This window comes from Aptenodytes patagonicus, chromosome 7 (genome assembly GCF_965638725.1).
Source record: "Aptenodytes patagonicus chromosome 7, bAptPat1.pri.cur, whole genome shotgun sequence".
NCBI classification, from domain to species: Eukaryota; Metazoa; Chordata; class Aves; order Sphenisciformes; family Spheniscidae; genus Aptenodytes; species Aptenodytes patagonicus.
The window spans coordinates 59,435,328-59,449,703 of NC_134955.1; the positions used below are offsets into that span (position 1 = coordinate 59,435,328).

Genomic DNA, 14,376 nt, shown 5'->3' on the forward strand with positions numbered 1-14,376 from the left:
TTTTTAAAACAATACTTTGCAACTTAAACTGCCTGCTGTGGTTTTGATTTGCCATGGAATGTCATACAACATATCTCCTTGCTATATCTGGCTCAAAAACGTTGGGTCTTGCTGATGCTCTGTGAAGAAATTAGTAAAGCTGGCAGAAACCCATGCCTTCGCTGCACTGACCCTGTGCAGAGTGCAGTGTTGCCAAGCTGCATGCATTTCGGAGAAAGGCATCCCTGAGTTGTGTTATCGAATATACTCATGGCCACCTGTAACTCTCCTCCAGCCTTATAGGAAGAAGGCAGCATGAAGTCTCAAAGTTGTAGTCTAAATGCATTGATGTTTTTTGTTAAAGACTATGTATAATCTTCCTCCACTATGTGTATTTTACTTAGGGAGCATATGTTGTCAGTAAATAAATTCCACGTGAGATGAGTTATCACAAAGGGGAGAGGTTGTGGGAATGACCTGATGTTTCTTGTGCAGCAGCTGCTGTAGCAGCCAGGCATACTTTGGGAGCAAGCTGTGCTATGCCCAACGGATGGGAAGGTGCTGCTCACAGAATCACACAGAGTCGTGGAAGTCAGCAGGGACATCTGGAGTCCACCTCGTCCAAGCCCCTGCTCAGGACCTTGGCCAGTTGAGTTTTAAATATCTCCAAGGATGGTGATGCCACAACCTCTCTGGGCAACCTGTGCCAGTGTTTGACCACCCTCATGGTAGAAAAATTTCTTCTTATGTTTGAATTGGATTTCCTGTATTTCAAAATTTGTGCCCATTGCCTTTTGTCCTGTCACCTCTGAGAAGAGTCTGACTCTGTCTTCTTTACTCCTCCATCATGCATTTATACACAGTGATGAGCGTGTCTATGAGGGAGACACTGTCAAAAGCCTTACTGGAGTAAAGACTTTTTGGTACAAGGTAGGCCAGAACCTGACCAGTGTGATGTTGGTGCCACCTTTCTCTGGGTAGAAGCATAGCTCCAGTGGCATCACACCACTAGCACCTCCCTCCTGCCAGCAAAGTCATATGGGTTAGTGTATAAAGCTGCTGATGGGTTCCAGGCTGTCCTGAAGCCTTGGAGGAATCAAAACTTTTGTATGTTCTCATGGGAGTGAGCAAATGATGTTCTGAAGTTGCCATAGCTTATGTCTGGTGCTGCTGTCAGAAGCTGTTTCTGAACAAAGAATTCCACAGTATATAATGAATAATTCCTTCACACGTTTATTCTAATGTATTTTGCATCAGTTATCAGGGAAAGAAGAAACTGTTCTTTTTTTGTTGGTGGTCATCTGCTCTGAACATGCAGGCTCATTTCCAAGAGCATGCAAGTATTAACTAAAGCACTAGGACTCTATTGTTCTGTTAAAACTTCCTGAGGAAGCAGGAGCAGTATACATCTTAATGTGATAGCAATGCAGCCAAGTTTTGGCAAATTCTCTGCCACAAGTGCCTTGCACTGGATAATCGTTACATGTTCCAGGTGAAATTCTGGGCCACGATCCGATCTGAGCTTTGACATTATGTCTATGTAAAATCCTCATAAGCTAATAGCTCCTAAGACCTTGGTACTGTGATCTTGTGCTGCAGAGAGCTTGCTCAACAGATACATGGTACCCATGGAGTTTTATCGACTGCAGTGAGGTTACTTTTGGCAGATAAAAGCAGAAGGATAAAACTCAGCCTTGATTTTTCTCCCGTCTAGATCCTACTATTTAACAAGAGAGTGCCGAGGTATAAGACGACTCAGTTGTTACTAGGAGTACTCTTCTAATGTTTGCCAGAGAAGATGTCAAGTAGACTCCGATATTTTCCATACAGAGTAACTTCTGGCTTGCCAATACACTTGATAATGAGTCCCCAGTTCAGTAGGCATTAATGTGCTCATCTGTGTGTGGGAAGTTGCTTGGTTCATGTTTGACTGCAAACATGCCACTGTATAATTTAAATGCTGATAAGATCTAGGCCATTGGCTTCCTTGAAAACGGCAAGAAGTCAGGGTATTTATGGTAGTATGTGACTACCTTTATTTGTATTCATGTCTCAAGTACACATGTTTGTGTTTATTTATATATGACGTATACACCCCTCATAAATGTCCAAATGTTTTATTGTCAATGTGTGCTTCAGTGGACGACCGTGGTTTATTCAGATACTGTTTTCATATCCATTGGCATTTCATTTGATAGTGGTGACAATGCAAGTCTAGTTTTAGTCTCCCGCTTCTCTTTTTTCCCACTTAATCCCTCACAACTTGGAAAAAGTCAAATTGACTAATTATGGCTAGCTTGAAGGAAGTTTCCAAATGGAAGCCTACACTTTTATTTTCTCTGAAAGAGTCCTCTATGTCTTCTGCTCTGTGCTTGTACAGATTAAGATACTAATCAGCAAAGATGTAGCAGGTATAAGATGCTGTGGCTGTCAGGTGAATATTGAGGCAGCGTAATTCATAATTGCTAAGGCGACTTTTGTGTGTGGTGTGATTCAAATTAATCTGTGCTGTATTGAAAAAGCTATGGTTGATAATTGTTTATCTAGGAGTAAATAATACATTACTGCCATGCACTTCAAATTCGTGCAGCCCTGTACCTTTCCTTGGAAGAGATTTTGAATGGTTTTAAATCATTTCTCTTAAGCAGGCAGAAACTCAGGCAGGAATACCCAAGTCTTGGTCATATCAACTAACATTTGCAACCTGTACAGGCTGAATCTTAGTTTTTTGGATGTTCAGTGGTATGACCATATTTCTTCTTTTACTAATTTGACGTTTATCTGAAATCATAGAATCATAGAATCATAGAATAGTTTGGGTTGGAAGGGACCTCTAAAGGTCATCTAGTCCAACCCCCCTGCCATGGGCAGGGACATCTGCAACTAGATCAGGTTGCTCAGAGCCCCGTCCAACCTGACCTTGAATGTTGCCAGGGATGGGGCATCCACCACCTCTCTGGGCAACCTGTGCCAGTGTTTCACCACCCTCATGGTAAAATATTTCTTCCTTATGTCCAATCTAAATCTACTCTCCTTTATTTTAGAACCATTACCCCTTGTCCTATCGCAACAGGCCCTGCTAAAAAGTCTGTCCCCATCTTTCTTATAAGCCCCTTTTAGGTATTGAAAGGCCACAAATATCCTTGTCTGTTGCTGATTGTTATGTCTTGCCTACTAAAACTGCTAGGGACCTTTTCCATTTTCAGCTTTATATGGCAATCAGCACCATAAAGTCCTAAATTTGACTGGATATTTCAGGCCCTATTGCAGTGATCGATAACTTAATAATCCGTATGGAGCTTTTAGTTTTCGTTCCGACTGGCTCAGTTCTGTTGGATTGCAAGCTATGACTTTGTGCTATCCCCAAGGGCCAGTTAGAAAATCAGTAAGAATCCCATTCTCTCTAGTTCACTTCAGTGCACCTTCCCTTAAGCACTAGAATAAGGCAGATGGGGCTGTATTTGGAAAAATATCCCCTTTCAGCCCTGTGAGATGCTGTATGCTTGCCTGCACCTGGTACAGAGTATCTGTTAATGAAAGTGGTATGTGCTACTCCCAGTATGATAAGAGTAAAGCCGTGGGAGAAGATCACGGGGAAGACCTCACATCAGCTGTCCTGTGGTCAGGCCAAGCCTTGAGATTTGCAAGGCATGAGGTGTAGTTGGGCCAAATCTGGGAGGGAGAAAAGTGATTTTTGCTGTGCAAATGTTCATGTGCTGTGATAATTTCAAGCTGTATAAATGAGGAGGGAACATAGGTAGGAATTTTTTTTTTTGGTGAACGTTAACTTCACAAAATCAAACTTTAGTGGTCAGAGTGAAGACCAGAGAGTTAAAGGAGCAGTCTGAAATGTGGATCAGACTATTCTTGTGCATCAACATTCAGGTAGTGTTTTAAGGCGACGTGGAATAGAAATCCCACTGCTGAAAAGAGGAAAAAAATGTTCATTTCCACCCCACCCTCCTTTCCTTTAACAGCTGAAGGTTTGAGTCAAAACTCCAATACTGAATATACCATTGTTCAGTAAGCTCTAGGGCGCTGCAATTATTTCCACAATTGTCCCAGTACCTGAACAAACTAAGGTAGCCATTCCTTCTTCTATTTCAATAATCCTTTTAAATCTTATTTTCTTAAGCCCAAGAAAGACTTTTGAACTCGGAGAAAATCCTACTGAAAGGAGATTTTTCAGCATATTCTGGGATGCTCTCTGTGATTGCCACATCCTCCACTGTGCAGAAATGTTAGAGCTGCGGTGGATGTATACTGATTATATATGCTCTTGTTGGCTCATTTCCCTTCTCCTTTCTGTTTTCTTCCTCATGAATTGAAGTGAATGCTGGATTTTTCAGTGCAGTTGTTTTTTTTTTTTAGAGTGGTCTGAATATCATTTCAGCATAATGATAATACAGGCTTAATGACAGAAGTCCGCTGTGTTAGTGGCTTTTTCCTTGCTTCAGCAAGGGAATAAATAGTTACCTCATTAAAATATCTCAGTCTGCTTCTGATCGGATAATGTCGCCTAGCATCTGGCCACAGCTTTGGTGGAATCTCAGGTCAAGAGGACCAATACTGATACACTGATATACTGAATACCAATAATGCAAGCTGTTATTCTTGGGGCAGTTAAGTTCTGAAGCAGAGTATCAACACAAGGCCTTTGTACACCACTTAAATACTAGCTAAAGCCAGAAATTTCACCATTATCCTCTGCCTTGTTCTGGTTTGTTGTATTTCCAGGCTTTTTTTGCATCCTTTGCTTCTTTGTCAAGCTTTCATCAAGGATAACCACTTCTGTCACAGTCTCACTTGTTTGTTAGAGCCTGGAATTAAAACTGCAAATTGTTTTCCAAAAGCTACTGATCTTCTTCAGTGGGAAGCAGGCCCCATTGCCACATCCAGCTGGCCTTGGATCAGAAGGTGGGATGTGGGTCCCTCAGCTCCCGTTACATTAATCGCCCCACCACGACTATGTTTAGTGTCATTTTTCTTTTCTGTGGCGTAATTTCATTTTGTGGTAAAGTGTGGGACATTTTTCATCAAAGGTCTGGACTGATTATACAGCCAGGCAGGGAATAAACAACTCCTTCTTGTAAAAAATTTCATTGCTGGTTGTGGTTTCTGATGTACCTTCTGTCTCTTTCTCGAGACCTTCAGTCTGGCTCAGGGCATGAGAAGTTACAGTCTTCTTTGCTAAAAAGTCATAAGGAGGTATTCTAATCCTGCATTTATTTATGCATTTGGCCATTGCATGTGTTCATGTGACTTTTCGAAGCCCCTGCGAGTTCTGTTAGGTAATTGCATGCTGAGCCTCATTCATGTAGACAATATGACATGACGGTGTCAGATCTTACCATCTAATATGGGAATCCGAGTAATTAATTAACCAGAAATTAGACTGTCGGTTATCTCACAGGATAGGAGCCATGCTCTTGCTGTCTGTAGTGCTATGAGCTGTTGTGAAAGTGCTGGCTAAAAAAAATTAAGTTAAAAAAAGTTATCGTACTGAAACCTTTCAGCAGCTGACCTCTACTGAGTATGAAAGCTTTCTAGAGGGTGTTTGCCTTTTGAGTCCTTCACAGTGAACTCATTGATGAGGGAAGCCTTGACTTGAACAGTTGACTATTTATTAGCATAGTGGCTCTTAAGAAGTTGCAGAAATAGGAAGACCAGATAGTGATTTTGTCACTCTGTTTCAAGGAGAACGAATACTTAGGGGAAACAGTACACTACATCTGCTGTTAGTTCTGTAGAAGGGTTTTATTTTAGCTAGCATGAAAAATAAACACATTTCAAATGAAAACCAGCCTTCTTCCACTTGAATTCAAGTTAGAGGAAGATTGGGATGAACAAGAAAACAGAAGTTCAGACTTTCCTCATTTCACCCATGAGGGATCTTGGCTAGCTCTGACTTTGAAGGTAAAAACTTGTTTCCTACCAAGTCAGTGGCAGAACACTTGCTTGCAAGGGGCTACCTCACCCGTGCCCGGCTGCTTGGGTACTGTATATAGTAGGCATACTTCTAGTGAAGCTCAGCCTAAATATGGAAGATGACTTTTCTTGACGGTTGTATTGTTCTCCTCTCTGCTACTTTTAATCTTTTATTAGGCTCTAGCCAGAAGCACCTACCTCGCAGTCCCTTTCTTTCTGGATGCTTATGGAATAATTAATTTCTGTCAGATGGTGTAACTGCATGTGTTTTAGTGTTCCTACAGCGCGCCTTTATTGTCACTTAACACTATCACATTTGTTTAAAAAGAAATAAAACGAAACCCAAGGTCACTACTGCATTAAAAACACCATGTCCCAAATAAATGTGGATTTTCTTTGTTTCCAGGGCTGGTTTTTTGCCATGAATGCCTTTCCCTTTCACTCCAGCTCTTTCTGCCTATATTTTTCAGAGCCGTGGGATCAAATGCCGCAGTTACCGCGGCCTGTCACAGATCGCTGTGTCCAGGAGATGTGTCTGGCTGTACTTTGGATGCTTTTCCAGTCTCCGAATCCCGTAGCTCAGTGGGGCAGCCACTGCCCTAGAGTGGGGTGAACCTCAGGCTTTTCAGGAGCTGTAGTTGGGTCTGGATGTTTCAAACTCCAGCCAAAATCTTCCATGTGAGAAACTGTTTCCTTGTACTGGAAACCAGCCCTGGCAGTAAAAGAAAGAGGCAAGTCAAGGTGGGGGGCAGCCCCAGCAGTGACTTTGAATTTGCTTCCTCCTCCTGACTTTCACAGGCAGTGTGTTCTCTCACTGCCCCATAATCTCTCCCTCCCAGGTGAGGGGTTGATTTCCCAGGATTTGAATCTCTGTCATTTCCAGCAACCCTCTCCCTTAATCTGCTCTTTAGCCAGCAGCCGCATGGCAGAGCCTGTTCCCCTTCTGCCTGGCCTATGGTGGCAGCATCCTTAGATGGCTGCACGCTGTTGTGGCAGATATGCTGAGGCTAATCCAGTGTGTGCACAACTGCACGGTAAAACCTCCTCCCGTCCCTCCCGAGCATGATGCTGAGTTCAGCTGGGGCTGTCGGGACGCTTGGCGAAGTCTCCCTGTGAGTAAGACCCATGCAATCCCTAAGCGAATGGATAATGGCAGTCGTCCAGCCTGTGTTTCTTACAAGTCCAAGTTTTCCCAGGGGCTTGCTATATGGGGATGGTCAGCTCCGGCTCCTGGTGTTTTGGGGTCTGTTCTCCTGCGCTGTGAGCTGTGTTTATTCAACCAGGGTGTGCAACGCTGCCAAGCTGCGTTATTTCAGAGGAGCAGACGCATTGTCCATTGCTGAGCTATTCCAGGAGTGTGCCCATGTGCTTCCACATTCCGCTTTGGTGGGACCACCCTGCACAGAGTAGGTGCAAACTTCATCCCTGTGCCCAGGGTGCCTCATCGCTCCTGGTTCTCCCCACCGGCCACCGGCACTGGGGCAGGTCCCGCCGGTGTAGGGTGGCCGGTGCTGCGGCTGGGTCGGGGGAGGTTGCCTCTGGTTTATCACCCCCCCGTGTGTGTGTGCAGCAGCGATGCCCTGACCCCAGCGCTCGCTGCGCTGTTGCCGTGGAGATTGCGTGTGCTGTTGCTAGGCAGCTGAAGCATCTTCGCTTGCATACTGCAATGCCATGAAATTCTCAACTTTCCTCATTCCTATCTCCTGTCTTTGATTTCGCAGATATGACTCCTTTGGCTCTTATCCCGCTTCATTCAGTTGCACTGCTGCGATTTCTTGGTGTTAACCCTATAAACCCTAAAAAGCCCACTTGGCATTGCAAATAGGATTTATGGCAACGAATTCAGGGCTGAAGGAGTTAAAGCGGTTGGGGATAGACTACAGAGGAAATGATTTCTAGCAGATAAACTACTTAAAATGTTCTGGCGTTCATGGAAGGGGAGGTTTGTGGCTGCACTCTTTTGTTCCATCACTGATGGTTTATATGAATAAAAACACAGACTAAAATATCACTACAAGGTAAGAAAATCAGCTTGAACGGGCCTAATTAATCTCTTCGGTTACCGTATATACTTAGTTCTTTAGTATCCTCTGCTTGCGTTTACCGATTTTGATGTAGCATGTGAATGAGAATCTAGCCGTGGAGCCTGTCGTGTACAGTATTTGACTTATTTGGCTTGAATAATAAAGATATCAGCCTGTATTCTTGGAGTATACTGCATTAATCAGACTTGCAGGAATGATCACATGGTACTCTATTGCCTTTCCCTGTTAGCTGCTGCTTGTCAGCAGCTGGCTGAGCTGTAGGCTGCAGGCCAGTATCTGCATACCCTTTCTCTTCAGAATATTTCAAATATACTGTCTCGTCATTATGCATTTTGCTGCAGTTTGAAAAACTAAATGGTCCTCCTGCACGTTAAGAAGATTATTTTAGATTTCAGAGCATTTGTGTAGTTACTAGGCCATGTATGCATTTGAAGAATTCAGGTAGGCTCTCTGTTTTATACATCAGTGTGCTTGGTTTTTGTTCTCACCAGGTTTTTGCTGTGTAATGTCAGTCAGCTCTACAGTTAGTTCTTCAATGTGCAAATATTTCTTGCGTTTTAAAATCTCTACCCTATGCATGGGGGAGAAGTGCTTGAAAGGTAAGATGCAGGTAACGGTAGCTAACTGCATGATGAAGTGCAAAGCTAGGTAATTGATTATATCTTGCACAAATTTTATCACTGTGCAGCCAGAAGCAGCGAGTACAGTGTAGTTATAAATATAAACCAGAAACTGTTCTGTTTAAAAGGGTCTTTGCTATTTTTGGTTCCGGAGAATCTGACAGATGCTCCTTCGAGATAGAATACTGATTGTGATAGAGAAGAGAGAATTGGTGCTTGGATTGTATATAGGATTATATTTTATGCTGCTGCAGAGTATACATGACTGTTTTTCATAATCTTGTAGCTGCAGAATTCCGTATGAATTACATTTAAAATAACAATATGGTTAAGTTTGTTGGGGTTGGTTTGTTGTTTGCAAACATTTGAGCAACCGCGATTGTTAGACTATAAAATTAGCACCTTTTATTTGATATTGGTTCTGCTCAGTACTGCCTCTGCCCCCTCTCCTCCTCCATCCCCACCCCCAATATAACTCCATCCTTATGCAAGTATTGAGGTCTCTTAAAACCGTAACAAATTTTTGAAGACATGAAACAGAATTTCTACCCTCACTAACAGTTGATTATTTTATCTGCAATAAAACAGTATTGGACTTGAAAAAATTCTGGTCAGTAGTTGTGGGGTAGGGGGTGTCTCACTTTTTTTTTTAATTTGTTTTGCTTAGTGTGTTCAGTTTCTTATAACTCATGTTACAAAATTGTCCAGATAAAATGGTGACAATGTTGTAACAGCATTAGGGATCACCTTATGATATGTTTGTCTGTATATCATTATTATAATGTATCTTAAAAATACCCTTTCCTTTTTGATTCAAAAAAAGAGATTGTTTGACCAAGTATGTAACTAGAGGAGAGGATGGATTGTCTCTGTATACACAATGAGCATTCTGTACCAAATATTTTCAAATTAAACTTTCTAACCTCAGATGAAATATTACTAACATTATTTCTGCCTTTTGTTAAAGCATTTAATATATTGGCAATTTCCCTTATTTTGTGATTTGGTGATCGGTTCTATGTGGAAGTGAGCGGTGTCAAAAGCTGTAAAAGCAGCTACAGGACACCCCACCACCACCCCAAATATCCTGATTCCAGACATAAGGGCTGAGAAGATACAGGCTGACCGTGTATACTTCTCCTGTTGTGAAATGCAGTATGATGCTGTCTGAGGGAAAAGATTTTACTAGAAGACCAGATAATGCTGTGTAACTGCAGTTGTCATAGGGCTGTCAGGAGATGGTTCAAATCTTGACATCGCTGATTGTTGGCAGTGAATTAAGCTGCAAATGGGCCCCAAATTTACTGTGCCACTTACTACGCCCACAGAGTTATTTGTATTTCACCTAGTTGGTTGGGTCCTATTCTTAACAGAGTGAAACTCTCAGTAAATCTACATGAGAAGAAAAAAGGTGTTTTAAAAATTCTGTTTTAAAAGCCTTAGCTGACTTTCAGTGGCTTTCCTAGACATCTTGGGCCAGGAAGACACCTACTTTTACGGCAAGAATGGTCAAATTCTGATTACACACCCATTAGGCTTATTAAATTACTTGTCATCCTCTCTTAGACTTGACTTGAAAATAGTATTAACATTTGATGTGCAGACTGCTAGACCTTTTCTTTTAAATCTTCTGCACTGGTAGGGCTGTGGTTTCTGTATAGCAGTGTTTAAATGGAATTTATTTTATTAGGCATTTCAGTGGTGTTTTAAGGTTGTATCTGCATGTTGATGGGTTTTTTATAGTATGATTACTCTCATGCCTGTGGCTGTATTACATTTTGATGGGATCAAAACATATCTTGCAGGATAAAGAAAAAAAATGGTCTAGTTGGGCAGCGGGGTGGAAGTCTCACTCCTACGGGCTCCTGGAAGCAAAGTTGATGTAGCAGTAGATGGCACTCTTCTCTGAACTAATGGCCCCTGGCCCTTGGCGGCCCCACACTCTTTACAGGTGCCATTTTCCATGTGCATAAAACATAAGCTTGCACTCATCTGTCATCTTAACTTTGACCTGCAAGCAGATGCTTGCATGCATGTTGCAGGAGCACGGCTGTTTCCATCCTTCAGTGTACCTACAGGGCTTGAGTACCCAAGTATCGAGAGAAGTGGTGACCCCACTGGTGCCCGCTCATGCAAACCCGTGCAAGTCATTTCTGTATGTGCTATTCTACATTTTTCTTTCTGCCTCCAGGCTGGGCGTTAAAGACCTGCAGGACTCCCCAGGTGGGCGGTGGGGGCTGTGGCACCCCAACCCAATGCCAAGAGGTGTCACTGCAGTCTGGCTGCCCGAGTTCCCCCTGCGGTTTCAGTTTGATGCAGCCTTCTTCACTTCCCTGGCAAAACGGTGCTGGGGTATTTTTGTGAAGTGTTAAGCAGCTGCTGGACCTCTCTGCAGGAGTGTCTCACTTCAGGGCTGGATAAGTGACCCTGGTGTGCTGTTTGTGAAACACTTATTTGTAAAGCCCTTTGGGATGAGATATTACCCCTGTGGTTACTGGTTAGATGAACAGAGACTTAAGCCTCAGAAAAAATAAGGGGGTAAAGCCATTGAATAATCTCATAGTTCCTTGCATCAGCCAAGCTTGGTTTATCTTCCTCTTGGGAAGAACCTACTATCCCCTGAAAAAGTTCGATTGCTTTTAAAGCGAGGGTTGAAGGAGCTAAGCCCCTTCTCAGTTTATATAGGCTGCTGGTTTCTACGCAATACCAGTTGGGTCCATTTTCTTACTGATTTTCTGCACCATCTTCATAAAACCCCAAAACTCACGTACATTTTGTTTATAATTGGAGGTAATGTCATTTGTCAGCCACATTTTTATGATCTCCTGCTGGCTGCACTGTCGTAAGATGACTTTGCACGTGAAGCCAACAGGACGATGGTACACTTGGCCACAAGCAGTACTCCTCATTTGGTATGTTCAGTCCAGATTTAGCTCTCTACCAGCAGAACACAAATGCATTTTCTTTACTTTTGTTGCCATGCCGTTATCTTTCTGGGATATTACTTGGTATTCTTCGCAGTGAGCTAGTGTCTGTCTATTTCTGATACACCGCCCACCAAGGCATCGCAGTATTTTTAACTGCATCTTCTATTCCCCCATCCACCATGCAAAACTGAGAACACTACAAGAAGGAAAATGAGTCTCTCAAAGTAGGCTGGCTATGAACAGAGGAAACAAAGCCCACTGATGAATAGAAAGCAAAGTTCAAAATGAACGTAAAGCATTTGGGTACCGTGGTGCATGTGGAACCTTTCACCTGCTGATCCCTAAAGCAGCAGCAGCAGCAGTCAGGTGGTGCCTCCTGGGAGTAGGTGATCCTCCGTGTCTTTGGGCAAATGCAGGCGTTGGGTTTACCTTACCTATAAGCATTTCATGATTGAGTTTAGCTGCAGAACTGGAACCAAACCCAGGAATTCTGACCCCTAAGCCTCTCCTTTCGCTACTGCCAAACTAAAAAATGAATACCCCAAATTAGTGAAGAATTCTGGTTTTAATATGATTCTGCAAAACCAAATTCTGGCGGCAGATGCCCATTGAACGCCTGCTCTGACTTTGGCTGCAGCATTCACCGCGTTACAGCCAACAGTTCAGATACCTCCAGGGTAGGTGGCACATTTATTAAAGCTCAGTATAAAGGGCGAGCACGATCATTTTGTAAAGGTGGACATGATATTAAAACTTGAAGGCAAGTGGCTTTTCCTTCCCCCTCCCCCAAAGAAATAGCAAGATGTTTTATGGAAAGGACAAAAGGCTGGTCCTCCAAAGGGATTGCAGGCCTGTCTCCTGTGGCTTTTGCTGCTGAAAATTCCTAAGAAGGAGGCCTTTTAAATAATCCTAATTTTCAGAAGTGCAACTGCAGTCTGAATAGTCAAGCAACTTCAGAAAGCTGTAGGTGAGGCACTTGAAGGGATTTGCTTGTGTCACGAACTGTTCTTTAAAAACAACAAAAAAAGATCTGCTGTTCTTTTCTACAAGAAATATGATCATACTGATGAGCAAGAAGCATCAGGAGAGTTACCAAAGACTATTTCGGTTGCTACAAGAGTGTAGCTTTTGTGGAGAGGGGTAATGGGATTCCAGCACTACAGAGAAGCGGAACAAATTGTCGTTCCAAGTCGGTGACTCTGACCTCCCAGGTTAGATGGAGCAGCTAGTGAAAAACACACCAAATAGTGCAGTTGGTCTTTTCTGACAAGAGTGAAAAAGAATCAGGGAGTAATTGTTGCTGAAGTCAAAAGGTGTTAAAACGAAAGGGAACAAACAAGTTTAAAATGGAGAAAACCCAAGGATGGTATTTTGGCAGACCATAATTGGTTGCAGTATCTCAGCCCCTTCTAACCTGCGTTGCTGAACTCACTGATTGCATTGTCATGTTCAAAATATCCTTTAGGTGCTTAATAAATGACTACAAATGTGTGAACCTCAAAGCTTAAAGTGTCCAGCTCAGCTTCAGCAGACGAGTGAAGCTGCCGGCCTGCCGAGTCTCTGCTCAATGCTTGCTCCTCGATGGACTACGTCCACCAGCGAACCAGCTGGCTATGTTCCTCTCTTTTGTCCTGATATGGATACAGGGAAGCTGAATGCAAAACTTGATAAAAATACATTGTTGAGACAGAAGCTTTTGGTTACATGCAGGCATTGGCAAGTCTAGTTGTTCATGTTGCAAATGTGAATATTCCATATCATGCATCTCATCAGAGAAAATGCATGTGCCCAGGGGGGCCGAGTTAGGGTTCCTGTAAGATCCATAATTCCTTTTGCATCATTCTTCACTGAAGAGTTCACCCTTCAGTTTGTGACCGAGAGGCTAAATTTTCTGTTTGTTCTGAAACAAACTTGCACTACCTCATTAAAAAAAGAGAAAAAGGAACTAGTTTGGGTTGGGTTTTTTTGCTGAAGGTAGTTGCCTGAAGTCTGCCCTTTGATATTTGAAATTGATTTTAGATACTTGATTTTTGGACAGTTGTTATTTATCCACACGAGGCACACACCCCGAGGAATTGTTTCTTCCTTAAACAGCAGATTGAATCAAATGTTTTTGCTGACATATTTTTCCCTGTGAGAACTGACACTGCAGTTGCCATATATTTCAGAGGTTTAGCACAGATACATTTGAAGGAGAGGAATACTTCTAAGGCAGTAATATGAGAATACCATTGCTGGGAATGAAGATAAGCACATACTATTCTCATAGTGGCTATGTTGTAATATTTCTACTGAAGAGGAAAATAACTATAGAGACTCTTTGTTAGAGATGGTGGGGTTAGGTTTGGCCAGATTTTAAGAAGAAAATATTCTGGTGCCTGGCAGTATAATCTTATCCTGGATATAAATATGAAAGGAGATTTATCCCAGGATATTTCTTGGACTAGAGGAGCTCCGGTGTGTATGTTAGGAGCTAATTTCCAGTCACATTAAAATCAATGTAAATTGTCTGTGGGGGTGTATTTGGTGCCTGAAACTTGGGGCTGTCTGTGGAAGTATGCAGTGCTCCCATCTTTCCCGCAGTCCAACTGTACACCCCACAAAGCAACCGTCCCACTGGTGCCAAAGACTTGGTTAGGCTACCTGAGATCTACCACAGTATAATTCATTTCCAAACCCAAGAAATTTCCTCTCTGTTCCCTTTGCCTTCTAGGCGTGGTAACCTGCTTTTGCATTCTTCTGTTGTCTCTCTCATCTCCTATACATGTTTGCCCCCCCCCCCCGCTTTTTTTAACCATCCTTGTAGTAATATTCACAAACAAGAAATGGCTGCTGTTGTTTAATGAGGATCCAGACACACTTTTCAGAACTGAAGCT

General features: G+C 42.7%; 1 protein-coding gene across 6 annotated transcripts in view; it reads left to right on the forward strand.

Moving 5' to 3' along the window:
* The window catches only part of EVL (Enah/Vasp-like), a 164,288-nt gene that overhangs the window by 18,409 nt on the left and 131,503 nt on the right, over positions 1–14,376 (forward strand). For 2 of the 6 annotated variants that reach the window (XM_076345440.1, XM_076345446.1), the window contains exon 1: positions 8,184–8,393. The exons of 1 other annotated variant lie outside the window; for it this stretch is intronic. In XM_076345440.1, coding sequence (XP_076201555.1) covers positions 8,371–8,393 — 23 coding nt within the window. In that variant the 5' untranslated portion in view covers positions 8,184–8,370. Of the gene's footprint in view, positions 1–7,585; positions 7,926–8,182; positions 8,394–14,376 lie in introns of those variants that run through there. 3 more of the 6 variants (XM_076345443.1, XM_076345445.1, XM_076345444.1) reach the window with 3 other exon arrangements.